At 54.3% G+C, this 27,559-nt stretch overlaps 1 protein-coding gene across 1 annotated transcript; it reads right to left on the reverse strand.

The window, feature by feature from the left end:
- Positions 1-5,584: 5,584 nt before the first annotated feature.
- Positions 5,585-27,559, reverse strand: LOC117645411 (acetylcholine receptor subunit alpha-L1). The gene is made up of 9 exons (XM_034385602.1): positions 26,928-27,559; positions 23,605-23,649; positions 20,510-20,619; positions 16,122-16,302; positions 15,875-16,031; positions 13,056-13,476; positions 10,873-11,039; positions 9,916-10,058; positions 5,585-6,902 (listed from the first exon to the last, which is right to left on the reverse strand). Exons 1-9 carry the CDS (start codon positions 27,132-27,134, stop codon positions 6,681-6,683), a joined length of 1,653 nt encoding a protein of 550 aa, XP_034241493.1. The 5' UTR covers positions 27,135-27,559; the 3' UTR covers positions 5,585-6,680.

The raw sequence follows: 27,559 nt of genomic DNA on the forward strand, positions 1-27,559 counted from the left end.
CTCGATAACCGACTATCTACGGGCGCTCTCCCGACAACCGGCTATCTACATGGGCTGTCTGGATAACCGACTATCCAACATCGTAGCGAGGTTAGGGTTGTCGTATAACGAAGTATTTTTCTCCATGACACTTAAAGCGACCCGTTTAAACCATACTTAATCTTGCTTTGACAAACTTTTGACAAGTTTTGGTAAAGGTTTTGAAAGGGCAACTTAATTGGTTGGATAAATAAAAGCATTCAATCTCGCGAGGTGGAGAAAGCAGATAGTCGTTTATCCAGAAAGCCCGTGTAGATAGCCGGTTGTCGGGAGAGCGCGCGTAGATAGTCGGTTATCGAGACAGTGGGCGTAGATAGTTGCTTGTTGCAGGGGGGTATCGATTTTTTTTCAATGTTTCTGTATATGCCCATGAAGGTGCTCTTCTTTCTTTAGCTTTACTTGGGAGGGGTGAGGTAGGGTTTAATTGTAATTTCTGCGGATACCCAAGTACCTACCATTTTAACCAGAGTCGGTGGAATGTGTTTCGTACGAAAATAAGTACTGTGCTCAACATTGTTCTTAATAATTCATACACTCAATCATCGTTTTAAGTCACTGCTGATACTTTTTGCTGTGTAATACTCATTTACCGTAACTGCCAATGAGTTCGTACTTGTTTCATTCAACAGTATTGTTGTCATTTCTTGTTGCTAGTTTTTAAGATAATTACAATAAGTCCAAGAACGGTCCTCCAGTACTTTCACCATGTGATTCTTCTAGGACTACTATATCTAGTGACATGTATAATTATTTGTTTCTGCCGATTTTATCACTCTTATCTTCTATATATCGCTCTGTTAATTAGATGTGTAGTCTTCCATAATTACTTTCCAATAACAACCGGCGGCTGCCGGACGGCCATCGAACCGGAACCGTGTTGTCCTTCACTACTTTAAGATAAATTATTATTGAATAAACCTTACTGAAACGAAAAAAATCAAAGTGTTGTCTTGTTTTCCGCCCTTTTATTTGCCTGGCGGCCAGCAGGCCTGGCAGTCAGTCGAGCCCCCGGCGAGCCGAGCAAGCCCTCCAGTATCCCTAATCGGGCACCCCCTGTTTGCGTGCGCTGTTTATCCAAGCGGCCGGCCTGGGAAGATTGACGGAGGGAGACGACAGTCTGGCCTGGGAAGGCTGAGGGAGAGAGACAACAGTCCGGCCTGGGAGGGCTGAGGGAGAGAGACGCACAGTGGGTCAGAAGACCGGTGGAGGAGGCCAAGATTCTAGACGCGCTTTGATCTCCAGAGTCGCTAAACAGGACTCAAACCGAACGTGTGACCCCATCAATGCATTGCTCTCCGAATGAGGAATCCATTGGTGGAGTCACGCGGTAGGTTCGAGTCCGATTTAGCGACTCTGTACCTAAAAACGCGTCTGGAGTTTTGGCCGCCTCCACCGGTCTTCTGGCCCACTGTGGCGGGCTGCGAAGTTGCGAAGCAGCCCCTCGACGGCGGCTCTCCACGGGGGGCCACCCGGTGCATGTGTTGCCCTCAATAGCCGCCTCGCCCGCCACGCCGCCGCGAGCCATGCAGCATGGCCATGCCAGCCAGCTGCGCACAACACTGCAAACTCAATTACGGGAATTACCACTTTCGCATGTTAAAATGACTGCGAGTGCGCGGGAATGTCTTTTGCTCGTGTGCTGCCGCGCACTGGCCAGACGGTTTGCTCGAGCTGCTGTGTTATTGTGGCGGTTTGAAGGTGGAGTGGGTGACCACTCGCAGTGGGCCAGAAGATCGGTGACCGCGTTCAAAATCCCGGGTGAGTTTTGAGCTCCAGCCTGCGAGGTAGGCCAACCTTCGCTTCGGTGTGTGGCGGGTTGGCCTATCCTCGCATTCACAGGCGTCCAGCGCACAGGACACCAGAAGACCAGCGGAGGCCCACCACCACCACCCGATTTTCATTTTGGACTCCAACAAAGTCGCACAGGGAAGCCGGCGACACTATCGGGCTGCAGAGCAAGCACGGCTTCCAAAAAATAGAACGAGCAAGGGGAGCCGAAAATGAATTTGACTGCTAATTCCGGCCATGTTTATGGATAAGTCTTGACGCTCGCGTGTGTAAACTTGCGCCCCATGTATAAAAAAAAGTCTCTTGGACGCTGCAGCGCGACTGGCTGGCACAACCCCTTTGCAACGAACGCAGGGCCGCCTCGTGGACGCCACGCCGAGTTGTGTGTCAACTCCCAGAAATAAAGAGGGAATATCTGGGAATATTGAGGAAGAGGCAGAGGGGGCTGCAGGGAGGGGCGGGGTATGTTTATGTATGAGCAAAACTCATGGGTTAGGGTCGGCCGCTCTGAGGGCCCGAACGACGCTGCCCTCCCTCAAGTGTGGTGGCGAGGCGACAGGGGGGGGGGGGGGGGGGGGGAGCTGGGCAAGACACACGCCGAGGGACGACTTTTGGAGCATACAACATCCCCACCCCAAACACCATGGGCCGCAACAAAAGAAAAATATTAGATGTCAAATAATGTTTCAATACGAAAGTGGACTTCCACCCCTTTCCCCCTTCTTTTTTCCATTCTCCCTTCCACTATTAGGGGCACGTGCATGAAACCGGGGCATTCCGTGATTCTGGCGCCCTCGGTCTCTTCCGGGTCTTGCAAACGGCGGAAAAATGTTACTGCGTTGAAAAAAAAGGGCTCCCGATTGCAGTTACACGCTCGCTCGCGTAGCACGGACAGGTCTAGCGCCCAGGCCGGGCCGAGCCGGGCCGAGCTGAGCCGAAAGGCGGGGGCTGGGCCGAGTGGGGCCGCCGAGGCGAACACGTTTCTCACAGACACGCAGTTTGTGCGTGCTCGCACATAAATCAGTCACTCCCTGCTCACATCACAGTGGGCTAATGCGCCACTATGCGCCACCATGTGGGACCCATCCGGCGCGCCGCACACAAACATATGTCACGCACACTTATACACTCCCGCTCACACACACGCACACACGCAGCGCTACCACGCACACACCCACGCTGTGCAACAACGGGGGCCGAAATAATATTGTAAATGAATTGAATTCAAGGGCGGTTAACACGTTACGGTTTGAGACCCACTTAGCGACACTGGAGCTCAAAACGCGCCTAGAGTTTAAGCCGCCGCCACCGGTCTTCTGGCCCACTGTGCGCACGGTGCCCTCCAGCCGCGTGTCGCCTGGGACAGACAGCGAAAGAATGGGAATTAAGAGCAATAAATAATATTTTGTCGGCACCCAGCAGGGTGGGCGCCTACCCCGCCCCCTTTTTGCACGCCGGGCCAGAGGTCTCCAGAGTGCAGGCGGAGGGTGGGCCGGGGTCCTTAGAGGCCGCTACCGTCTGCATCAAATATTGAAATGCAATCTACGGCTGGCCCTCGGCTCGGCCTGGCCCGGACTGACGCGGCTCGACACGGCGGACACGGCTGCTCGGCTCGGCACCCTGCACAGGTCCCCGTCGGAAGCAGGTGGAGGAAGTGGAGCCCGGCTTGTAGTCCTGGACCTCGACGGGCACGACGCGCACGTGGTGGCTGGTCTCTCTCTCTCTCTCTCTCTCTCTCTCTCTCTCTCTCTCTCTCTCTCTCTCTCTCTCTCTCTCTCTCCGCCCTCTCCCAGCCGCTCCTTGAGGGTATTGGTCGTCACGCACGCACCAGGGAGCGCTGGGGAGTGTAGTGTCTGCCGGCATCCGCTCGTTCTAGCTCCACGCCTTGGACTCTGGTGCAGGATAAGCTTTGATTTGGACGCGTTTTGAGCTCCAGGGTTGCTAAATGGGACTCGAAACGAACTTGTGACCCCACCAATGGATTCCTCTCTGAACGAGGAATCCATTGGTGGGGTCACACGCCCAGTTCAAGTCTCATTTAGCGACTCTGGATCTCAAGACGCGTCTAGAGTTTCGGCCGCCTCCACCGGTCTGCGCGTGGTGCGTTGTCTCATGGAGAAGCCTGCCATGGTATTGCGCGTGTGGCCTTTCATGGCGTGGCGCGTGGCGTCATGGAGTGGCCTCCCATGGCCTCGCGGCGCAGACTCGTGGCAAGGCCAGCCCCAATCCCCCATCCCCTACCCTTCTCGAAATAAAGTGGTTTACGCTCCTTCACCGTCCTCGGAGAGGACTCCGCTCCCTCTCCCTGCTCATCGCAGAGACAACGAAAAACTGCGTCGGCGCGGCCGGGCCGGGCGCGGCAGGGCGGCGCGGGGCCGCGGGCCCTGGCTCGCTTCTTGAGTGATGGCCCGGTCGGACGAGATACAGGCAGGGATCTTGTCGGACGAGCACGACGAGCAGCACGCGTCAACAACAACAACAACAACAACAACAACACCCTTGTTGTTCAAATAAGTTACGCATCACCCAAGGAGACACAGGGGTGCACTCCAAACGTCTTACGAAAGAAAAGGAAGGAAAACCAGGAAAAACCTGGACGTTTTTAGTTTTGTTCGATTCATTGAGCGGATCGCCCGTCAGGAGAGAGGAGGGAGTCTGTGTGCGGCTGAGTAGCTTAGCCCTTGGGTCGTGGATGACCCCACAGGAGGCCACTAAACGCTCTCAGTTCGCGTGCGCCAACACCGGGGAGAAGGAGAGAGAAAGAAAAGCCAGGAGACTTTGAAGCTTTGAGGAGCCCCAACGAAAGAGAGCGGGGTAGGGTAGGCAAACCCACCCAGGCGTGCGGCGGGCTGCTACTCGCCCACAGCGCCCGGACGGGCTGACGGGCCGGCGAGGGGCGACACCCGTGAAGAGGGCCGAAGAGGGAGAGATTTCGGGAGGGCAAGGTTAAACAAACGGCCGTGTGGGGATCGCCACATCAAATGAGCGAGAGAGAGGGAGATAAAGGCTGATGGTGGCGTATAAACAGTGGCGAATGGAACGGGCGAGGTGGCGGCCATTGGCGTAGTTATTGGGAGGCCATTGAGACTGGCACCGATCTGCTGGCACTTTCCCAGCAAGAGAGGAATACTTAACGGATTGGATTTCCAGGCACGCTGGCCCAATCAAGGGTGCTTACCGCCGCCTTTTATTGGGGCCTTATTCCCCTGGCCTGCATTTCACTTAAAGGCGGCGATGAAAAAAAAAAAGACAACCACAGCCACCAGTATTAGAACCTCGGCGGATTAAATGGCACCCGGAAAGAGACTTCAACCCCTCTCAAAAAAACCATCTCAACTCGCCAGCTGCTCGAAAAAAGAGTACAACTCATCGTTTGCTGTACTGATTTATAACCTTCCTGTCACGGTCTCCTGTTACCGCACATGTTTTGTTTACATCTTGATTATATTTCGCTTGCATTGTTGGGAGTAATGGAGACGACTCGCCAGTGCTGCCGACAAGTGCACCGATCGTTGTCACGACAGGACGGTGCCGTGTGAGCGCGCAGCGGGGCGCGGCGCTGTTCGTTTGGAGAGCGTACTCGCGGTCCTTTCTGGTCACACTGGCTGAAGCTGAAGTCGGGTCACCAGAATGCACCCCGTGGCGCCGGCAAGAGCCCCACAAGAGCCCCGTTTCCCTGGCCTTTGTGAGTGGGGGGCCTAACAGGCTGTGGGGAGCCGAGCCAGGGGCAGGGCGGGGGCGAGTCCAAGAAAAAAAAGACTGTCTGAAAAGAACATTTATTACACGCCTTGGATGATACATACTCTGTGCATTGGCGTATCACGACCGTGTGGGCGAGTGGCTCGGCCACAGCCGCTAAATTCCGAAAAAAAAAATCAACAATAAAAACATAACAAAACAATCAGAGCACCGTAATCAGTCTAAAACATTATGCTCTAAAATTTTGTTCTTTTTACATATGTACAAAGATGAGCAGTCGGCGTCCTCTTCAAACGGGCCAAAACAATTTTTCGATTGGGGTTCTGCCCCTGTGTTAAACGTTCCACACCTACGTATCATTAAGTTTAAGGCTAGACTTGCTAATTGATGTTTTAAGTTTAAACATGAATATCACTGTTTTACCATTTTCTAACGCCAGAAAAGTGTAAAGGAAAAGAAAAGAATGCAGCAAAAAGTACAGAATGCTTTAGTTATCAATGCGTAAATTTACCTAAGTTTGGCATGAGATTTATATTTGACAACATTAAAAGCAAATTCATTTAAATTTATTTAAAAAGTCTTAAGGCGATTAGACGCTAAGGCGTACCACTTTAATTTTACATTTTATTTTCGGTCTATCATAAAAGATTAAAGTTTATATATTTCAAAGCTATTTGAGCTTATTCATTCTTTTTTATGCCTTAGTCCCAGCACAAAGTTTCTGGGAAGCAAAACTTTTTCATTATTTTCACCCTTGACTCGAAATTTAACATGCCTTCTGCATTATTTGGCACACTTTAGGATTGAGCTCCACTTAAAGCAGGGAAAATGAAATTGATGATTACGATATGGCGTGAGCGAAATCCTTGATTGTCCCTGCATCGCAAGGGGAAGGGACAGAGAGGAAAAAGTGGGGGCGTGGAAGGCGGGAGAAGAAGAGGGAGGGGGGCGCACCTTGGTGGGGGCAATTTCGGGGTAGAGGGAGAAGGTGGGTGGCTGAAAGCGCCGCGGTACGTCGGTGGAGGGGGAACATGTGACGTGGAGGGGATAGCTCGGCGTAGAGGGAGGCATATCACTAAAAACATTTTTAAGGTAGGGGAATCGCGATTCGGAGGGGGGGGGGGAGGAGACGAAACATAAAGGGGGAAGCACTATTACTCAATGCCCGCCGTGGCGTGCGACATGTCGTTGGCGAAGTTGGGCAGGTACTGCTGCTGGGCGACGTTGGAGAGTTCCGTGTCGATGGGCTTGGTGTCGTCCCAGAGCGACGGCGCCTCGCACAAGATGATGACGGTCCCGGCCAGCGACACAACCGTGAAGATCCACAGGAAGAGGCGGTCCATCACCATGGCGACGAAACGCCAGTCCTGGTCCTCCTGCAATCAACATTACCACCACGTCAACAAACGGATTTTTGTTTTTCTTGAAGTATGCGAAGGAGTGTAGTAATGGTTCTCGCAAAAAACAGTTCTTGATGCAGGTATGGACTACCAGTGAGTGCGAGAGCGACAGAAGACGTTACGCAATATGTGAATGAACCCTTGCAGAGCACGCTTTACCGATTCTCTGCGTGTATCGCGGCGAGAAGAAGTCAAACTTTTATCGCGCTGCGTACGCAATGCAAATCGAAAGAGGAAAGTTGTTTGTTGAGCCATTCCCGCGGAGCGTCGCCGTCCGTTGTGGCGCGAAGGGCCTAATTTGACTTTTTCTCCGAGACGCGCTTCGTACAAACTACCCCTCGCAGCAATAGAGGTGCGGGTCAGGTTCGGGCAAAAAAAAGGAGAGAACGAAACACTTTGCTGTCTTTCTCACCCGGAGAGGAGTGCTCTGAACAAAACAAGACAGAGACTGAGAAGCGGGCTCGACGGAGGCCTTCTTCGCAAACAAAGGTTGAAAGGCCGAGAAAACATTTGAAACTTCCCTCTCAAAACAGACCTCTTTCTTAAATAAATAATAAATAACGTTATGATCAACATGGCACCCTTTCGCACATCCCCTCCTCCCCGAACTGGCAGGCGTGGCAAACATGCCACGTGGCAGGCTTTTCGACGCTTCTTTTGAATTTGCGCGGGAAAGTTTCTCCGTATTGGAAATGCTTGCGGTAGCAGCGGCGGGATGTGTAGTGGAGACGGGGTGGCAAACTTTGACTGATGCTGCAACGAATTTAATGGCTTTAGTTGAGGTGGCGGTGTGGGGGGGACTCGAACCCGGAGCCCCGGACAGAGAACCCTTTTCTAAAACGTGCTTCGTGGTGGTCCCGTGGAGGCACGTCCGCCCCGCTGTGACCCTTTTGCAAATAACAATAATAATAGTTGTCCGGGATTTTACTTGGGCTGCCTGGCCTCACGTCCCAGTCCAGTTTCGCTCCACGTCTGGGCAGTAAATCAGGATGGCGAGCTCGGCAACTTGGTTCCGAACTATTTTCGTTGTTTTTTGGCAGTGTGATCCGCGTTACCAGCTGGTGCAAGTCACCGAGCGATGCGGAGCACCCCTAGCGTGTCCAATGCGCACTTCTAACGTCAAAGCAGTCATCAAGAAGGACCAAATTGAATAAATTTACAAAGGCCTTTTCAAAAGTCCTGTGTTTTTAGTCAAAAGTTCAAGACAGTTCTGCATCAGTTGTTACTGCGATCGACCTTTCCCACGACACAGTCGCATTCGGGCATTCGTATGTTTCGAAGCCCCCTTGACTGCCTCGAAATTGGCAAAAAGACACCTTTCCGGAAGTCGAGGTTATTTCCACCTGGACTTCCACCCCGTTCCGTGACACTGCCAGTCGCACAATTTACCATACGCGACAAAAAAAGGAGAAACATGGTTGTGAATCGGCAGACAGATTGTGTGCGCAGTACCTGCTTGCCCCAAACTGGCGGAAAACTTATTCCTTCCTCCACAACAACTTTCCTTGTTCCACTTTCGCGAGGGGAGGGAAAAAAAGAAACAGGGAAAACGATTTTCTTTATTCGCGTGCTTGGAGGCGCACTGAGGGCTCCTGCCTCGCGGAGATACCGGGCGAGCATTTTTCTGGTGCTTTTTGCCTCGTTTATTTCGGCAGGGCACTCGAATCAGCAGGTGTTGCGTTTTACAGTTTCACCGCCGACGGTGGCGGCGCTACCAGTTCGAAGCGTGCGTCTCCGACGGCAGACAGCAGGCTGCTGCAATTTGTCATCCCCTCAGGAAATGCTACGATGCCTTCAATTCTGGGATAAGTTCAGTTTTCTTTTGAATTGTTCAAAAAGCAAAAAAGATTGCTGTGTTTGGAAACAGACCCGACCAGGTCAAGGACCTGCGACTCTAAACTCGGCAGAATCCGTCGCCCCACTGGGAAACCGAAAGTACATGAGGACCCTAATGCATGGCGGGGCGGTGACGACACGGCGAAAGTGTTTCACTCGGAGACAAGTGCTTTCCTCGCCATAAAACGGATCTTGGCGCGCGCCTGCCGTACAACCGCATAAAATATGTGCTCGGCGGGATGCACATGTAGAGGTCCCCTAAAAAAGGAGCGGGCGTCCGTACGTGCCTGGAGACCCATTTTCGCAGTGGTGCGCTCTCAAGCGGCGAAGCGGCGGGAACCTGTACGGCGTAATTCAGCCCGCTTTTGTGCTTATGCGGCCTAAGCGCTACGCCGCGCCATTTTCCCACTCCTAGCCCACCTAGGCGCGCAGCCGCGGCAGCCGCGCACTCGTCTGGAGCGAAGGGACTCCACGCACAGTGGGCCAGAAGGCCGGTGGAGGCGGACAAAACTCGAGACGCGTTTTGAGCTCCAGAGTCGCTAAATGGGACTCGAACCGAACGTGTGATCCCACCAATGGATTGCTCTCCGAACGAGGAATCCATTGGTGGGGTCACACGTGCGGTACGAGTCCCATTTAGCGACTCTGGAGCCCAAAACGCGTGTAGATTTTTGGCCGCTCCACCGGTCTCCTGGCCCACTGTGCCACGTGAGCTCGGCGCCCTGGACTTGCCCTGGGGCTCGGCGTAAAAGGGGGTCAGGAATTCCATAAACTCTTTCTCCGCCACTTTGCGCGCTTTGCGCACTTTGCGCCGTGCAGCGGGAAGTGAGGCGAGACTGGCAGCGCCAGGAGAGTGACCCGCCAGCGCAGCGGGCACCAAAAAAAAAGCCTTTGTTTGATCAACTTTGTTGGATAGCCACAATAGGAAATCAAGTACCAAAGAGAAATAACACAAAAAAATTGCACACTAAAATTCGTGGTCAATCTTAACTTTTACTCAAATTTCTTCGAACTTCTAAAAGTTTATTCTAAGTTTAAAGAAATTCTTCAGACAACAGTGAAGTTCATAGCGAAATTCATGAAATTTGGTCGCAAAGGTCATCCAAAATTCACCTATAGAATAAAAAAAAACTTGAAGGATGAACAAACTTACCGCGTCGAACTCGTCCTGCCGCTGCATGTGGTGCTTGATGAAGAGCACGTTGTGGATGGCCTTCTCCAGCTCGAAGGGGTACTTCTTGCGCACCGCCACGTCGGAGAGGCTGTCGTCCAGGCCCGCCAGCACGGACGACAGGCCTGCAAAACGGAGAATCTCAAAAATAACAACAACAAAAAAAATTACTGCCGATGGTTTGCCGTCTGGACGCTCCCCCGATCCCGAAGCCGTAAGCCGCATCTGGTTCGCAGGACAACGGCGCACCAAGGATGAAAAAAAAGGAGGAAAAAAATATTTGATAATTACCATCCTCGAGCCACTTTTCGTCTGCCGGGCGCCCCGTTTTTATCACGTTAACCATGAAAGACAATAATGGGGAAACAAATGGAGCACTGCGGGGTGTTCTGGACACACACTGCCAAGGCCCAGCCCTCCCCCACCCCCTCGGTCGTGCTGATCGGACCGACAATGTCCCAAAAAGAGCCGATATCGGCGCTACATTTTTACCGATGCATTCGGATCGATCCCCGATGGCGTCGAGTGGCGTTAGCACGGCCTGTCATGTGCGACACAGCGACCGCCGTTGTAAAAGAAAAAAAGTCAAAAAAAGAGAGGAGAAAAATTGGGCTGTCGATACGGCTTGAAAATGTTTGAAGAACCGCCGAGCCTGAGGGTGCTGGGTCATCCAGATAATTTTTTTTAAATGACGGAGAATGAAAGAATAGAAAACAAATGAAAGAATGGAAAAAAGTGCACGAAGCATGAAAAAAAAGGGAAAAAAAGGGGGAGGAAGATAAAAAAATGATATAAGAAAAGAAAAAAATGAAAAAAAAATTGAAGATGAAAGAAAAAATAATGAGAAATTTAAAAAAAAATCAAAAAAAAATGAAAAAGGAATAAAAAAGAAAGCGGAAACTTTTTTTTTCTTTTTGCAGTGAAGCACTGAACACTTGCCTGCGAATCGGTTGGTGGGGCCCGTGTGCAGCCCGTTGCAGCCCCCTGGCCGGCCGGGCGGCAGGCGGAACGAATCGGGCGACGAGGCCGTGGAGGACGAGGCCACCACCTGCGAGGCCGAGGTCTGCATCTGGCGGGCCTTTTTCGTTGACAGTCGGAACAGCCGCCTGGGAACGGGCAAAAAAGGCACCGGGAAAAAAAGTTAAAGAGATGCAAACCGTGGATACGAGCCGCACGTGTGGGGAGAGGTAGCAGGAAGAGGTAGCGGCGGGGTGAAAATCTTTTCGATTCGAGGACGGCGTGCACGAGGGACACCTGTGTTGCTCTCCACCGCACGGGGCGGGGCCCGGAGGGAGACTGATTCCGAACAGGACTTCTGTCACCCTGTCTCTCTCATGACATGGGCAGAAGTAAGACGAGTAAGACGAAAAGCTCAGTTCGGCATGACCGCGCAGGCGGAGGTCCCGTGAGGACGGCGAGGGCAACAGCCCCAAGCTGCTGAGGTCGGACTAGTTGAGGTGCATGCAAGGACGGGCGGTGCACCTTGGGCCGGGAGACCGGCACAGGCGGTCCAAATCCCGGACGCATTTTGAGCTCCAGAGTCGCTCGACAGGACTTCGAACAGGTGACCCCACCAATGGTTTCCTAGTTCGGAGAGCAGCCCATTGGTGGGATCACAAGCTGGGTTCGATTCCCATTTAGCTACTCCGGAGCTAAAGGCGCGTCTGGAGAGTTTCCCTCGTGCGAGGAAAAGAACATGATCCGCGGAGATTCCGCGAGCGGTGTGTATGGACCCAGAGAAAAAGTCAAACACGCGTCGCAAAGGGAGGGCCGCCCCCGGCCGCCCCCGGCCGCCCCGCACTCGAAGCTCCGAGAGGACAGTAAAAGGGGGATCTGCGTCGCTAAGTGGCCCTTACCGCAGAAGGGCTCATGGCTCGACAACGTCGCGTCCAACAGAATTCCCTACCCGCCTGGCGCGCACCTCGCTAGCACACTGTCCTGGCGACGAGTGAGCGGAGGAAACACACAGGGAGTGAGTTGGTGAGCGTGATTGAGTGAGTATCGGAAAGGGTATACGAGTGGAGGGTGAGTAAGAAGAAGAGAATTCCTCACCCAGATTTTTAGTCGTGTGTGTGTGTGGCCATGACCGATAGTGGGACGACTTGTATCATGCTAAACCGACTCAAGAAACCCGCGCCTTGTCCAGACGTGCTCCGAGCCCACCGCGCCGCCCGGTCGCCCTGCCCAGGCATAATCCCGCCATTACTTGCAGGCACGAATAGTCAACCCCCTCCCCCTCCACTCTCCCCCTCCGGAAGGAGGGGGGGGGAGGGGGCGCCTGTCTGGCGAGCTGGGCTTTGCTTCGGACTTGGGACCTCGCCGCCAGCTAGTCGTTTGGAGAACACAACCCGGCCGCTGCCGTCAAGTCCGGTGGTAGCCTCCACCCCCCTCCCCCCCTACTGCATATCGGCGCTGGGCAGCGCACTTAAGCCCTGCGGTGACTCCGTGACTGCGGATCCAGCCGGCTCTCCGAGTTAATCTGGATAACCTGGAGCTAAGTTGGCCCATGGTTGGCCGGGGAGTCGCAGGCAGTTTGCGAATGAGGGATGGGAGTCCAGGGCCCGTTCCGCCGACCCCGTACCAGCGAGCGTCGGGTCTCTCTCTCTCTCGCACTCGTAGGCCGACCCGGCAGGGTGCGAGAGGGACAGACAGTTGCCGCCCGGGGAGGCTGGCGCCGTGGACCCTGGGGCGAAGACGGCCGAGATCTTGGCGGCCACCGCCTTGCCGGTCTCTCCACCTTGCCGGTCTCTCCAGAGTCTCGCCACCTTGCCTTGGCGCTCCCCGCGCCCGCGCCAGAAGCCCGGCCAGGTGCGCAAAGTATGAGAAATGGCGCTGCCCCCGCTGAAGTATACGCAGTTTGGAAGTGAGCTGCCCTGCGTCGGCGTTGCGTGAACTACGAACGGTTGGGCCGGAACTGGGGAAAACAGTCGTTGCCTAACACCTATTTTTCATTGAACGGCCGTTTACACGGTAAACACATTTTGATGTACTTCGTCCAACATGTAAGGCACGTGTTTTTGCCACGAAGAAAAGACGAGACGACAGGTTCTGCCCCAAAACAAGTTTTTGCTCGTCATACCTAAAGTAGAGAAGCGTCTATGACGGCACCGCTTTGAACTCACCGGTTGCCCACGAGGTCGGCCAGCATGGTGTCGGGCACTCGCATGAGGAGCACCTTGGGCAGCCACCGGATGAAGAGCTTCCGCACCCAGGAGGCCATCTTGTGCGTGGAGGGCTTGCGGTAGTGCACGTTGAGCACGATGATGGTGATGACGACGGACACGCCCACCAGGAACATGGTGAAGAGCAGGTACTTGCCGAGCAGCGGCAGCGCCAGCGACGTCGAGGGTATGATTTCGGATATGAGGAGGAAGAACATGGTCTGGGACAGCAGGATGTTGATGCACAGGGCGATCTTCTCGCCGGAGTCGGCGGGCAGGTAGAACACGAGCACCGTCAGGTAGCTGATGCCCACGCACGGCACGATCAGGTTGACGGTGTAGAAGAGCGTCTTCCGGCGCAGCGTGATGTTGAAGAAGATGTCTGCGGACAGAGAGGCGGCGGAGAGTGAGCGTGGGGAGTGTTACAGGATAGAGGAGGAGTGGAGAGAGGTATCACTTTGTGCATACTGTTTTTCGAAATTTTAGTCTTTTTTTTCACCACTCTGGAGTTCAAACCGCGTCCGGGATTTCAACCACCACCTCCACCGGTCTTCTGGTCCACTGTGCGGCGCGAGGGCAGGGCAGGACCCAGGGAGGCAGGCAACAGGGGGAGCACGTCGGCAACGCGGTCGGCCTCCACACCTACACTGTGCACGCCGGGTGAGGCGGGAACATGCAGCCCGACGAGCGCACGCCTAATAATTTAATTGCCCAAATCGTTCAGGCTCGGCTCGGATAAAAGGTGGAAAAAGTACAAAAAAAGAGAAAAGAGAAGAAAAAGGACGGTTTTGCCGGCAATCACGGGAGCGCATCCATCGAAAGAAGCGCGTACGCTGGCAGCGATTTCAATTTCAAAAAGAGTTGCACGCGGCTTGCACGATGATAACGCTTCGGGAGGGCAGCGAGTAAAAAGCGGGAGGGGCAGAATTGAACGCACATTTCCTGGAGTCGAACCGGGATGCTCCAGTTGCCTGCGATTTTCCCCCTCCCTCCCCCTTCCCCCCTCTACGCCACGCCACTGTACACCGCGCCGCGGAGCGTCACGCCCCCCAGTTAATTGGAGCCGTGCGAACAAACGAAAAGCAATCAGCCTTGATTTCGCTGATGTGGTGCGGGGAGAAAAAAGGGGAGGGGGACACGGCGACAAGAGGAGCAGAAAAGAGCGAACGGAGGGCTTTGAAAGAGGCGGTGCGACAGGTTAAGAGTGTGTAGTGCAGAGGTGGAAAAGCTGCCGTGGAAGAGGGGGTGGGGAGTGTTCGACACCTCTAATAGACACTCGAGGCCTACACGCTGACGCGCCTGTGTTCCACGCGTCTCCGATCAACTTGAGTGTCTCTTTCTTTCGAGGTGACGCTACTGTTGACAAAGCTGAAGTTTTCTGCATAGATAAAACCTTACGAAGTATTTTTTGAGCATTTGATTACAAGCCACACACTAGTTTGTTATACAAATATATATATATTATTTTTTTTTTAAATTTTATAAATTTCGATTGGTTGAAAACCATACTCCACAAAGTTGAAAAAAAAGTACACGTGACCTTTCACAGTTTCCGACAAATGAGCGATGTGAAATTCTATCCACAGCGCAAATATTGCATAGTAATGATTCGCGCAGCGGTTCCATTCCACAAGATTATTTCAGCGAGCCATTTGCCTATGGCAATAACCCTAGCACCCCACCGGTGTTATTTTCCTATGGAAATCTAAGCATTTCCGAGGAAAATCTCTCGGGCAACACGCGCTGTCCCTGACTCCCGAGTGCATGTGTACACTTCGCATCACTCGTTCCAACCTCCGCTTCGCCTGCGCACACTGCTAAAGGCGCCAGGTGCCAAGTTTTTTTCCCCTCCCTATTTGTATTTTTTTTGTCCAAAACAGTTTCCTGTTCCGGTTATTCGCCAACTTTTCTTCCCTTCGCGAGTCGCGGCGATGGGCGCAACGAGGCAGTTTTATGCAGCTCCTCCTCGCCGAGCCGAGCCGGCGAGACGCGTTTAAACTTTGGCGCGCGCGCACTTTCAGACGGAAATAAACTAATTTGGAAAAGCGCGGGAAAGGCGTCGTGGATTATCGCGGCGCGTAATTGGCGGGAGCAGCCAATCACAGCGCAGACTGACTCTGTCTCTCTCGCACTCACGGGGCGTCCCGCGAGGCGCGAGAGAGCACGGCGCGGCAGACCGGAAGGCACCACGGCGCCTGGCCGAGGCGGCCGAGGCCTCCAAGGAGGTCCGAGAGGAGAATAACCAGCATTAAGGACTCGTAAACGGACGAGAATAATGAGGGGTAAACCGAGACTTTATTTACATCGGCGGAGAGGGAGGGAGAGAGACGGAGAGCACCGCTCTCGGGTTGCTCCCTTCAGATCTGCACGGACGTTAATTAAATGTGAGGAGTCCCTTTTCTCGCCACAAGCCACCCCCTTCCCCTCATTTCCCTTCCTGGACCGAGCCGAGCCGAGCCGAGCCGAAGTCGACGACGCGGGACGGGACGCTGGACCGACACCTGAGACCGTCCTCCCGTTTGCGTCCGCCCCGCTTCCCCCTCTCCTTCCTCCGTATCGGAACGTTCAAATATTCCCTCGCTGCAGGAGCGAGATTGACCGAGACAGCGAGCGAGAAAAAGCGAGGCAAACGACCGGTAAATGAGACTCGAACGCAACGGGTGACCCCATCAATGGAACGAGGAATCCATTGGTGGGGTCACACGCATGGTCCGAGTCCTGTTTAGAGACTCTGGAGGTAGAGCTGGAGGCTGCCGTCAGCGAGCAAGACAGAAACTCACCCGGGTACGGCTCGTTGCAGCAGGGGTAGTAGCGCTCGTGCCGCTCGGCGGGGACGCCCAGGATGTCCCACTCCACGGACGGGTAGTACTCCTTGAGGTCGATGCCCACCTCCACCATGTTCTCGTTCACCTTCTGGTTGATGTGCTGCAGATCAATCTGTCGGAAGCAGAAGCAGACATTCACAAAAAATCTTCGTAGAGTTTTTGTTGGGTACACTACTGTGACTGTGTTGCCGTTTGCACCGACCTGGAATCCGTCGTACGTCCACGACCCGAACTTCATGAAGCACGTCTGCTGGTCGAAGGGGAAGTACCGCACGTCGATCTCGCAGGAAGACTTGAAGATGGCGGGCGGCGTCCACAGGACTTTGCCGGTGTAGTGCAGCACGGCCTTGGTCATGGTGGTCACCACGTACTCGCCGTCCGCACTGCAACAAAGCAACACATGTTTCCTTTTGTCAGTGTATGCAACTGTAAGGGTGTACTAGCCAAGTTTGCATTTGTAAAAAGGCACTTGGCCAAGTATGCAGCTATAAGTGAGCAACTTGGCCAAGCATGTATGCACTTGTAAGTGTGCACTTGTCCAAGGATGCATTTGTAAAAGTGTGTTCTAGCAGTTATGCATTTGCAAGTGTGTACTTAGTCGGGTTCGTAGCGCAAATGCAGCGCGATCTCAGTTTTTGCAGTGTCCCCCTTGCAAGGACACCCTCGCCGGCAATCCTCACTCGCTCCTGTTTATGAGAGAGAATCGTTTGGGCGGCGCAACATGGCCGGTCGAGCCCAGGTGTGCAAAATGTGGGAAGGAGGGGAGGATGCGACAGAGGGAGAGACGGAGAGAGAGAGAGAGAGAGAGAGAGAGAGAGAGAGAGAGAGAGAGAGAGAGAGAGAGAGAGATCCCGGCCGCCCTAGTGCCCCCAGGGAGGTCAGAGGCCCCCCAGTACAGTCCCCCTCGTTCCCCCTTGGCCTCCCTCTGGGGGGCACATCTCATATCTCAGGCTGTCCGTGCCCCCTGGGCCCCCCGAAGACACCCCCACCCCATCCCCCTTCCCCTCTCGCCTGGCCTCAGCCCACTACCGAACTCCCGCCTTTATTTATGTGCCCGTATCTGCACATCGCAAGACTATTACTCTCTTGCAGGTCAAACGCGCGCCAGGAGCGGATCCAGGACCGGGCTGAAAAAGAGAGGGAGAGGGGAAACTCTCTGAAGTTGCGCAATTTGCCTATTGCCGGGGGTTCCTCGCCCTCAGCTCTCGTCGAGGTACGGCGTTTCAGGGCGAATGCTTGGGTCCTAGCGTTACTGATTTTTTTCCAGCAATAAGAATGTTGCGTTATGTCCGTTTCTAACGAAACATAAAATAACTTGGCCTGAAATTTTAGTTGAAACTTTTTTTTTGTGGGTACTTTGCGCTGCGCACGTAGCGGGTGATTCAGTCCTCAGGACTCTTCCCACGGCTATTTCTCTTCGAGCGGCACTGAAGACGGCACGCAACCCGTTCTAGGTAATGCCGTCCAAACGCAGGTTGCCAACCATCCGGGCACGACCGCCCCCCCTCCTGTCTCCTCTGTGCCCTGTCCTCCTCTGTGCCTCCCACTTTTCGACACGAGCGTAAGAGAAGAAACGAGGAGACACAAAGGGCTGCGAAACCGTTTTGCACTTGTGGATGGTATCGACCTCCACTCGGCTGCGCGACACGCCGAGCACTAATGCCGTGAATGGGAGTCCAAACACGGTGCTATGATGGATTTCCACGCTCACACACACAGGCACACACACACAAACTCTCTGTCAGCCAGCTCGGTCGGTAGCAGCAGTCACAGCGGGGATATATACGCCCGTGTGCTGTCAGCAAACATACATGCACACACACACACACACTCGCAACCCCCCCCCCCCCCCCCACACACACACACACCTACGAGCGGTGCTCTGCTATTCAAAACGGCCCAAGAGGGCCGAGCCAATTTCGAAACGATGATTCTTGCCCTCCAATTCCCCGCGCTTACTCCGACACAGGCGTCGGTTTCCGGCCCTTCCTTCACATTTGGCACTTCCGGTTGTAACGCGCCTATTTCCGGCCTGGCTCGCTTCCCTCTTTGACGCGGCCTAGCTGAAATCACACGCGGCAAGCTCCCACCTTCCTTTTCCCTTCGACGTCACGGTGTAGGTCCATGAGAAACACATACGGAATTCTGTCCGTTAACCGCTTGTATGACAGAAACTCCGGTTTTACCCCAAACTGAGAGAACATTTTTTTCATTGTTTCTTTTTTTTACCGTTCTAATGCGTTTGGGCCGGCCCGTCCGGGAGCAGTCTGTGGAATAAAGACCACGCTGCTCCCGGGGACGCCCCGCCCCAACCCACCTCACCCCGCCCCGCCCCGCCCCGCCCCGCCCCGCCCCGCCCGCCCCGGGGGACTGGGAATGAACCATTGCCGATCGTGACCGGACTTTGCACTCGCCCCGTGCGGCCGCGGCGGACACGGCGGCCACGGCGGTCACAACGGTCACGGCGGAGCACGGCGTCGGGGGATTAGGCCCAGGTGCTGGCAAAAGTCTTCATGAACGCCTCCGCAACAGAAAAAAATTAAAAAGAAGAAAAAACAACAACAAAAATTGTTTAAATACGACAGACTGTTGTGAAGGTTGTTGCGAGGGTGCTTTCGATCGCTTAGGGTTAGAAATCTTCGCCATCCAAATTTAGGTGATTACATAAACCTCATCTAAACTTGGATGATAAAGCACACCTCGCTCAAAATGTGGCATTGATCAAGACTCTCTCATTCTGAGTGCACTCGCCTCCATACCAGAAAAAGGAGTGTTGTCGACATTCCGTCTAAATTAGTATTCCTCACAGTGTATCCTTCGCCACTTGAAAAATGACAGTGTCGATACATTTAGTACCCCTCCCCCTCCCCCTCCAGTTCGTACGCACACCCGGCCCTCACCACGCACTCCCGATTCGCACAGACAAGGCAACGGGCAATTTTTCCTTTCGTTTTGTTCTGTTGTCTCCCCCCCCCTTCTGCCATTTTGCGACATAGCAATACTTCATATCACTGGCGGGGCGTGGGGGCCCTGCGAGTCGGCATCGCGCAGTAAAACGCGGACTTGAGTGGAATACAAACACTGCAACGAGGGCCTGGGGAGGAGAGGGGGAGGGGGCGCCTCCGCCGTCGACGCATTGTTTTATACGCCGCGGAACTTTTTTTCTGTTTTTTTACTATTATCGTTATTCGGTGAATGTTTCGGCTTGTAACGCGGCTGGCGGGCACAGCGTGTTGCTGCTGCGGTGGCGGTGCGTCGGTGCATCGCGTTAAGAGCGCCTCGGCACACCTGTTGTGCGTGCACCTGGCCGTTCCCCCGCCCCGGGGCCCGCGCTGGCAAAAACAATCTTGGTGGAATGACTCATCGCGATCAAGGTCCACGGCTGGGTTATCTCAACCAGTTTGGCAGTTATTGAAATTTCCGTCACGTCAGCGGGGCGCATATTAACAACACGGTTCCTGGTTTTGCCAGGAAACTCCCTGGAAATCGTCCATGTCTTTACCATAGGCTTCCCGGGAAAACAAGGAACCTTTTTTACCGTGTCCGAAGAGCAATCCATTCGGTGCGAGTCTCATTAAGCGACTCCGGAGCTCAAAACGCGTCCGGCATTTCGACTGCCTGCGCCGGTCTTCTGGCCCACTGTGCAGTGTGCCAGTCCCAGAATGCCAGCGCCGGGGCTCGGCTGTTGATGCCGGCTCTGCTTTTATTTGCGGCGGTTTGGGGCGTGGCGCGGCCTTCCGTCCGACCAATGTTCTACCACCAGCATCACCCTGGATGGCGGGGCACTGGATGCACACGCGGGGTTTGGAGACGAGCCAAGTCCGCGCCCCAATGAGCGCCCACGCACGTCCGCGGTCTCTCTCTCTCTCTCTCTCTCTCTCTCTCTCTCTCTCTCTCCTCTCTCTCTCCCTCCCACACTCTTCCCAACCTCCCCCCCCCCCAAGCACACTCAGATACACTCTCCATTTTTCCTACCCACAGGAACGCACACACACACACACAGACATACACACAGACAGGCGCGCGCGCGCGGCGGCCACTGCGGGGCCAAGACGTGTCCCCCGGCGGGGCGCACGCGTGCCGCGGGGCGCGCGGTGGGGCGCGACGCGGCCGAGACCCCGGTCCGAATCGCCCTCGTAAAAGCGAGTCGTCAAAGGAGCGGAGTTCCCGGATTAGCGGGAATATAGCCAAGTCACAAGTCATAAAAGAGAGAGAAGCTTTGTCCCGCGCGATCGCCCGCCCGGCCGCAGCCGCCCGCCGGTGCCGCCAGGGCAGCGGCGCGCCCCTGGGGAGGCCGCCACATCCAGGTGGGGCCCTTGCACTGCCCGTGCAACCAGTGCTGCACTGTTGCACTCAACTAGAGAAAATCCACGAAAATGCGCTTCACGGCTCAGTCAAAACATTGTGGAATTTTCAATTTTCAAAACAGATGTGTACTGTGCTGACCGGAACCTTCATCACAATAGGAACGTTTCAAGGTTTGGAACTTTTACGAAGATCGGAGGCAATTTTTTGCACGCGCTTAACAAATCCTCTGGAAATTTGAAATTTGTTATTTTTTTCAACAGTGTGCTAAACTTAAGCCCTCACTTGTTGTACAGCACGATGTCGGGCAGCCAGATGTGCTCGGACGGGACGTAGAGCTCCGTGACGCCGCCGTACTCCTGCGGGTCCCACTTGAATTTGTGATCCTGCCACTCCTGGAAGCAAACAAACAAACAAACAAAAGGGTATTACTGGCGACGTCACCGCCGCCGCTCTGCTTTTTCCTCTCGTTTTTATCATTCGATTCCGTCCGTTAATATATTTCCACAACAAAGACGCGAAATAAAAGCGCCGCGAAAATAAGAAGATAAGAGTGGCGGGGTGTTTTGGTAGCAGAGCGTAGCAAAGCGTGGCAAAGCCACAGAGAGACGGTCGGTACTCTCCAGAGCACTCCCCCCCCCCTCCCCTATCCACAGCCCCGCCGCAATCCACAAGGAACATCAGCAGCAGACTGATTCCGAGAGCCCTTCCCCGTCGCTCTGTCTCTCTCGCCCCCAAGGAGACGCCCCACGAGAGCGAGAGAGACAGAGCGACGAAAGCGACTCGCAGTCTGGCAGCAGCCTCGCGGCTCAATTATGGCCGGGCGTTTTCAGAATTTGAAGGACGGAGGTTGAACCGGCTCTGCGAGGCGCTCGGCCCTGCGAGGCAATTTCGCCGGGGCGCGGCTTGCGTTACATCGGAATGCCGAGTCTGGTTCCAGCCAAACTTGTTTGCTCGACGCACTTAACAATATTTCGTCTGCATAGTTGGCAACAATCGGGACGGGCGTAAGAAATAAAGTTTTGGCGGAGCGAGTTTTTGGTCGCCAGCATGTGACGGGGCCGTCGCCTCGTCGCGAACTTCTCGATTTCAGTCCAAGTGCGGCAAAGCCGCGGACTAGAAGGGTACTTTCAGATATGAGGTCTAAGCCTGAGCTAAGTAAGCTTGAAACAAACTTTCGGGAGAGGTCTCCAAAAAAGCCCCTCCATAGGCAGAAACTTAAAAAAAAAATTACAGCTTTGAAAAAATAATACGGAGGTCTGTCTGTCGGGTGATCACGTGTGTTATGGCGCGCCACAGACGGTGCTTGGGGGCTAACCACTTTGCCGGCGGGTAGAGCGCTGCCGGGGTTTGTGTCCGACTGAATCAAGTTGTTCCCGACTGCAGTAATTCTCGCACCTTACAAATAAGGCCCTATCTCCCCTGGCGCTGCCCCCCTCCCCCCTCCCCTCCCTTTCCCCTCCAGGAGGGCGCCTGGCGGGGCGGGGCGCCAAGATCCGACTTCCGATCTCGAGCAGCGCAAAGCCAAACGGTATCTGCCGGAACAGCCGGATTACCAGTGTGGGAGACTCGCCGATAAATTGAGGCGGCACCAGTGTAGCGCCCAACACCCCGCTGGTCGATCCACTCGGCTGATAGCTCTGACTGAGCGGTATTTAGCCGACGCGCTGCCCGGCCCCGCCCAGGGCCCGGGGCCCAGGCTGCCCAGGCGCAGCGCGGAGCCCCGCCGCTCCTGATTTTCTCTTTTCAGATTAGTCGACATTGATAGCCGCCGGAAGGGAGAGGCTTGCAAGTGCCAGGCCGGATAGAGGAGAAACAACTCCTACACCGCAAACCCTCACCGCAGTGTGAGTGCATGCTTCGGTCTTACTGGAGTAATTTACTGAATTTCATCAAGATTCGACGAAATTCTTCTCGAAATTCAGTTATTTTTGCCTGAAATTAATCGAAATTCGACTGAAATTCTTTGAAATTTGACTGAAAATCACCGAAATTCGACTGAAATTCATAGTGATTTCCCATTGTCCAGAAGGCATTGAGAGTGTAGGCCTCCTGGCGCAGACCGCCCTGCTCGCATTCGCACCCTCACGGCAGGACAGGCACTCCGGTGTGGCGGTCGGATTCCGCAGTGGACCCACCCACCTGCCCTGCACTGCTTTTGTTTCCAGATTATAAATACGGCAGCACAATATCACCCTCGTCAAGGCCCGCCGCCCCTGTCGTGCTGTCGCCGGATGAAATATTCATTGGGTTAATAAGTCACAGGCGGTCGTCGAAAGCGTGTCCGAGATGGACAGCCTCGTACTAATTGCTCCGTGTTTTCGTTCCTCGCCCATTTCCAATTCAAATGCCCATTTTTGGAGAGGGCGACGCGCGCCGTGGCGGCCGCGGAGTGATCACACCGGCCGGTCTTGGACACCTCGTTCTGTCTCCCCCACACCCTTTCGGACCGCCACGTGAGGGCGAGAGAGAAGGGCTGCAAACCACTGCGCGGAATCAGTCCGAGCGGCCCGACGGGTTGCCTACGCAACACAATCCGGCCATCCAGTGCGGCTAGTCAAGACGCGCTGGTTGATTTGCCCGCATTCATCCTTCCGTTGCCTCGCGCTCCGGCCGTCCGACCTTTTGCCACGAAGGTCGGCGAGCCCTTCCTAGATTACCGCGTCGCTTACAAATGGCCGGGTGTTTGTTTCAGTCGCCGCGCCGCATTCCGAAGCTCCAGGGGGCAGCCTAAGTGCTCGCTGTGGCCGATGCCGGACCAATCCTGACAGTGGGCCAGGGAACCGGTGCAGGCGTTCAAAATCCCGGACGCGTTTTGAGCTGCACAGTCACTGAACAGGCCTCGAACAGAACGTGTGACCCCACCAATGGATTGCTCTCCGCACGAGGAATCCATTGGTGGGGTCACACGTTTGGTTTGGGTCCTGTTTAGCGACTCTGGATCTCGAAAAGCGTCTGAGTTTTGGCCGCCGGCGCCAGTCTTCTAGCCCACTGTCCACTTCTCTGACGGGACGTGGAGGGAAGGGCCGCAGAAGTTGGTCTCTATTCGCGTGCTATCGAAGTGGAGTAGGCTGCCGACTCGGATAGCAAAATATGTATCTCTTCCCTTGGCCGCTCGGTTTTCTTTCTCAACACTCCAACTTCTCGACTGTTTGTTGACTCGCACCAAGTGCTGCCCTGGGTTGTGCTTACGGACTGAGTGCCTCGTCCCGCTTTGCACTTCCCCGCTTTTCTCCACTTTCCTCGCTTTCCCTGCCTTTCGCCGCGCCCGTTTTTTTAAGCTCTTCTCGTGGAAATTGAAAAGAAACCCCCCCCCCCCAAAAAAAGTACAGAAACAAAACAAATATAGATCGCGAACACCACCCCTGCAGTGTACTTACATGTTCCAGCCAGACGTTGGTTGTCAGGATCTGATCTTTCAAGTTCTGCAACATAAAAAGGCGACAAAAGAGAGTGAGCTGCGGGTCAAGGGTTCATTTTCGCGTGCCTCGTTTAGTGCAAACTTATAATAAGCGCCCCAGCTGTCGGTGGCAGCCCGTCCGTCCGATCCATCAACAGCGAGAGCGAGCGAGAGGGTGCTGTCTCGCCCAGAAAACGAGTCCAACAAGCCGTGGCCGAACGCGCGGCCCGCACAGTGGGCCAGAAGACCGGGAGAGGCGGCCAAAAACCCTGGGCGCGTTTAGAGCTCTAGAGTCGCTAAACAGGACTCGAACCGAACGTGTGACCCCACCAATGGATTCCTCGTTCGAAGAGCAATCCATTGGTGGGGTCACACGTTCGATTCGAGTCATGTTTAGTGACTCTAGAGCTCAAAACCCATTCGGGACTTTGACCGCCTCCGCCGGCCTTCTGGCCCACTGTGGTACGCCCCCACTTCCTTTCTGTTTTACCGGCCACACACGCACTGCGCATTTCCTGTCTAACTCTGCCCATCGGCGATGCAACCCCTCTGCCACGCCCCCCCCTTTTTTACTCACTGTCCCTACCCAGCCCCCCTCCCTCTTTCTTTCCGACCCCAGCCACCTTCACCGCTCGCGGCGGCCGCCAAAAAAGACCGTCTGCTTTCCTTTTGCTCGCTCCTTCCGATTGGCCATCATCCGCCTGTCTCTCTTCATCACCGGTCGTGAATGGCTGCACCGCATTGGCCTTTTCATTAATGCATTGAGTTGTAATTCACAAGGCGCGCAAATGAATGCCTTAATAGATCCGCTTCCCTCCGCTCTGCTTTGTCCCGGACGGGGAGAGGAATATCCAAGAGGCGAGGCGGCCGGTTCCATTGACAGTGTCTGCTCGCCTCGGGGCGCACTGCAAAATATTCTGTAGTTTTGGTGCGAGACAAGTCATTTTGGTACAAAGTATGGACCTTTTAAACCCTGCCAACTGCAGAGGTTTACTACATGTTTACATGAGATCCTTGTAGGGACTGCCGCGAACCAGGCCCGTACATTTTCCAAACCAAACTAGATTTCTTTTTCGCTGTGGCTGTTGAGGATGGCGCCTTGCCCTGTCCGAAGCGCGTCTCTCGCCACCTTAAATTATTGCACCTTGAGGTGGTGGATAATGGGGCCCGGAAACGGCGGCCGGTAACTGGATCCTTCCGTCATGAGTTGGCGCGGTGTGGCGCGGCGCGGCGGGGCGGGGTGGGGCGGGGCGCGGCGGGGCGGGGCCCGCCAAACGCGCGGGACCCTTCGGGGATGAACGGCGGGTTCGGGGGTCGGCGAGGTAATCAAATTATGCCCGAATAATTGGGTGTGCGAACAGGGCACCCCGCTGGACGCGAAACCCGACGCCGCCACGCCGTGCCACGCCACAAGGAGGAACACTGAGGCATATCGACTGTGAAAAGGGGTGGGGGAGGGGGGGAGGGAGCAAATGGGAGGGTTTAGCCCGACACACCTGATTCACGACCGCGGGGCAACCGGCCTCGTCACGTAACGTGATAACTCGTGTGTGTCTGTGTGTGAGAGAGAGAGTGTGTGTGTGTGTGTGTGGGGGGGGGGGGTATGGGTGCCGGGGTGTGCCGTGCGAGAGAGCGACTGTGAGTGGCACGACGCAATGCTGTTTTACTAATGTGTCAAGTGAATTACTTTGATAGAAACCGAATGCGAATCACGAATTCAATAATACAGACAGACATAAAAGTAGATTGGAATGAAGCATTTGTTTAAAGCGTTCCTCATTTACACGGGGAAGTGCCGAACACGTCAGAGTTAAGAACTATATTACTGTCGACGACATTCTGCAGGGTTGGTTGCCCATTCTTTTCTCGCAGTGAAAGGTTTTGCTTCGTGCTTTTTCCTGTGAATTTTGCCCGCTCGAGTCCGTCCACCCTTAAGAGCCCGAGTGTTGTCGACGTCTGGGGCGGGAACTCATTTGCCCAAGTTTCGAGTGTCTGCGATTCCAAGGTGTCGGCCGGGGGGCGCGAGGGGCGGCGCGGCTCGCTATTTACTTTGGCCCGTCCCAACTTTGCGGTCGGTCGAGAGGTTGCTTCTGATTATTATGCATTGGAAAGTATGTTGGAACCGACTCGGCTTATTAGCAAATCAAATAGCAAAGTTGGAGAGCGGGCATCGCAGACGTGTGGCGCCAAAACTTTGAAATAATGTCAAGTTTTGGAGGCCGCAGATTTCGCGTGTCGCCTGTGCGTTGGATCAATACGTTTTCTGATTCTGACTTTTGGTTTTGTGTTTCAGAGTGGACGGAACACCTCGTCAAAGTCTGAACAAGCGGTTTTATTGTCGTTGGTGTTTTTAGAGTTATAATAGAAGGTTGACATTTGGTCACGCTCGTGTCAACGTGACGTCATTTTCCTGGAATGAAGTGTGACGTCACAGTGCTTGAACATTGTGTCGTCATGAGCGCCACTTTTGGAAATGGTTTGCTGGGCCGGCGCCTAGGACTGCGTCCCCAACTTTTGGGGACGTCCAACCGAAGGGGAGGCTGAGTGTCTTTCGGAGACATAATTAAAGCCAACTGTTTAAGGAGGCACGAGTACTTAGCAGCAAGTTGTGCAATGAATATGGAATGAGGAAAAGGGCGCCGAACAAAACAGGTGTTGCACTAAAGATAGACCTTTCAAAGATTTCGTTAAAGTTTCCCAGACACGCGTTTTTCCATAATGCAGAAAGAAGTTTCAAAGGACGGATATCGAATAAAAATGAATGGAGTATCAACTCAGTTCTGGACCCTTTTCCATAGTGGCAGTCTCAACCTCTTCTCCATCAGGAATTTTCGCAAATTTCCCCTCTTTTTAAAAAAATATTTTGGTTTGAGTCGTTGTTGAGAGGCCATGCACTAGCTCTAGCTCTGCATAACGCGCACGCGAACGTGATACTATTTGGATATCAAATGTGGCAAAATTGTATAGCATTTCGAAGCCATGGTACACTTTTCATACCTCCGTAACACAGCGTAACATCGAGTTGTCAGTACAAAATATCTTGTAGTGTCTACCCTCCCGGTCGTTGTTCAAATTAACTATTGGGGTTCCAATGCCGCAGATGTTCATACCTTTTACGTTGGTGAAAACTGCAACCCCCCTTTTGAGGTTATGAGACCCACCCTACTTAATTTGACCTGATTTTATGTGTTTCTAGACAAGACGTTCCTGCCGTGCCTCTACACGTTGTCAACGGCATATCCGAACTACAACAACGCACATTAAAAATATTAAGAAATTTTTGAAAAAATGCAACATGTTTACCAATTCAATGAGCTGCGACAGTCGGAGGCCCAGCTTGACGAGCACGGTGTGGGTGTTGTTGGACACGGGCCGGATGAGGCGGTTGTACGTGCTGAGCAGGTCGTCGTAGAGACGCTTGGCGTCCGGGTTGGCCACCGCGGGCTGCAGCAGGGCGACGGCGGCCACCAGGACGACGAGCACCTTGACCGCCATCACGGACTTCACCATCGCGCCGAATCACCAGTCACCAGGCCGCCGGTCAACGACGCTGGTGAAGGTCATCACCGTCCCAGTCACTCACATCTCACTTCGAGCATCACTCGGTTCACAAACCAAAACACTCGCCCACGGACACAGCTAGCAGCGGCAAAAGAGCGGGAAGAAGAAAGGGAGCAGTGGCGCCTCGGTGCGGCCGTGGGGGAAAACTCGCAGCTCCGTGGCTTGGTGCTTCAGCGCGAGGGTCTTCATCGTCGTCCTCAGGCAGCGGAAAACTCGCGAGCACTCCGGAGGCGGTCGCAGGGTTGCCTCCAGCCGAAAGCAGTCACTTTTCACAACACTCACAATGCGGTTTGCAGCTGGGGAGAGAGGTTAGGACGCCCCGAACGGGACCACACGGACGGGGCGCTCGGGCAGCCCACGGCCCTGGCAGTGAG

This window comes from Thrips palmi, unplaced genomic scaffold (assembly GCF_012932325.1).
Source record: "Thrips palmi isolate BJ-2018 unplaced genomic scaffold, TpBJ-2018v1 HiC_scaffold_18, whole genome shotgun sequence".
NCBI lineage: Eukaryota > Metazoa > Arthropoda > Insecta > Thysanoptera > Thripidae > Thrips > Thrips palmi.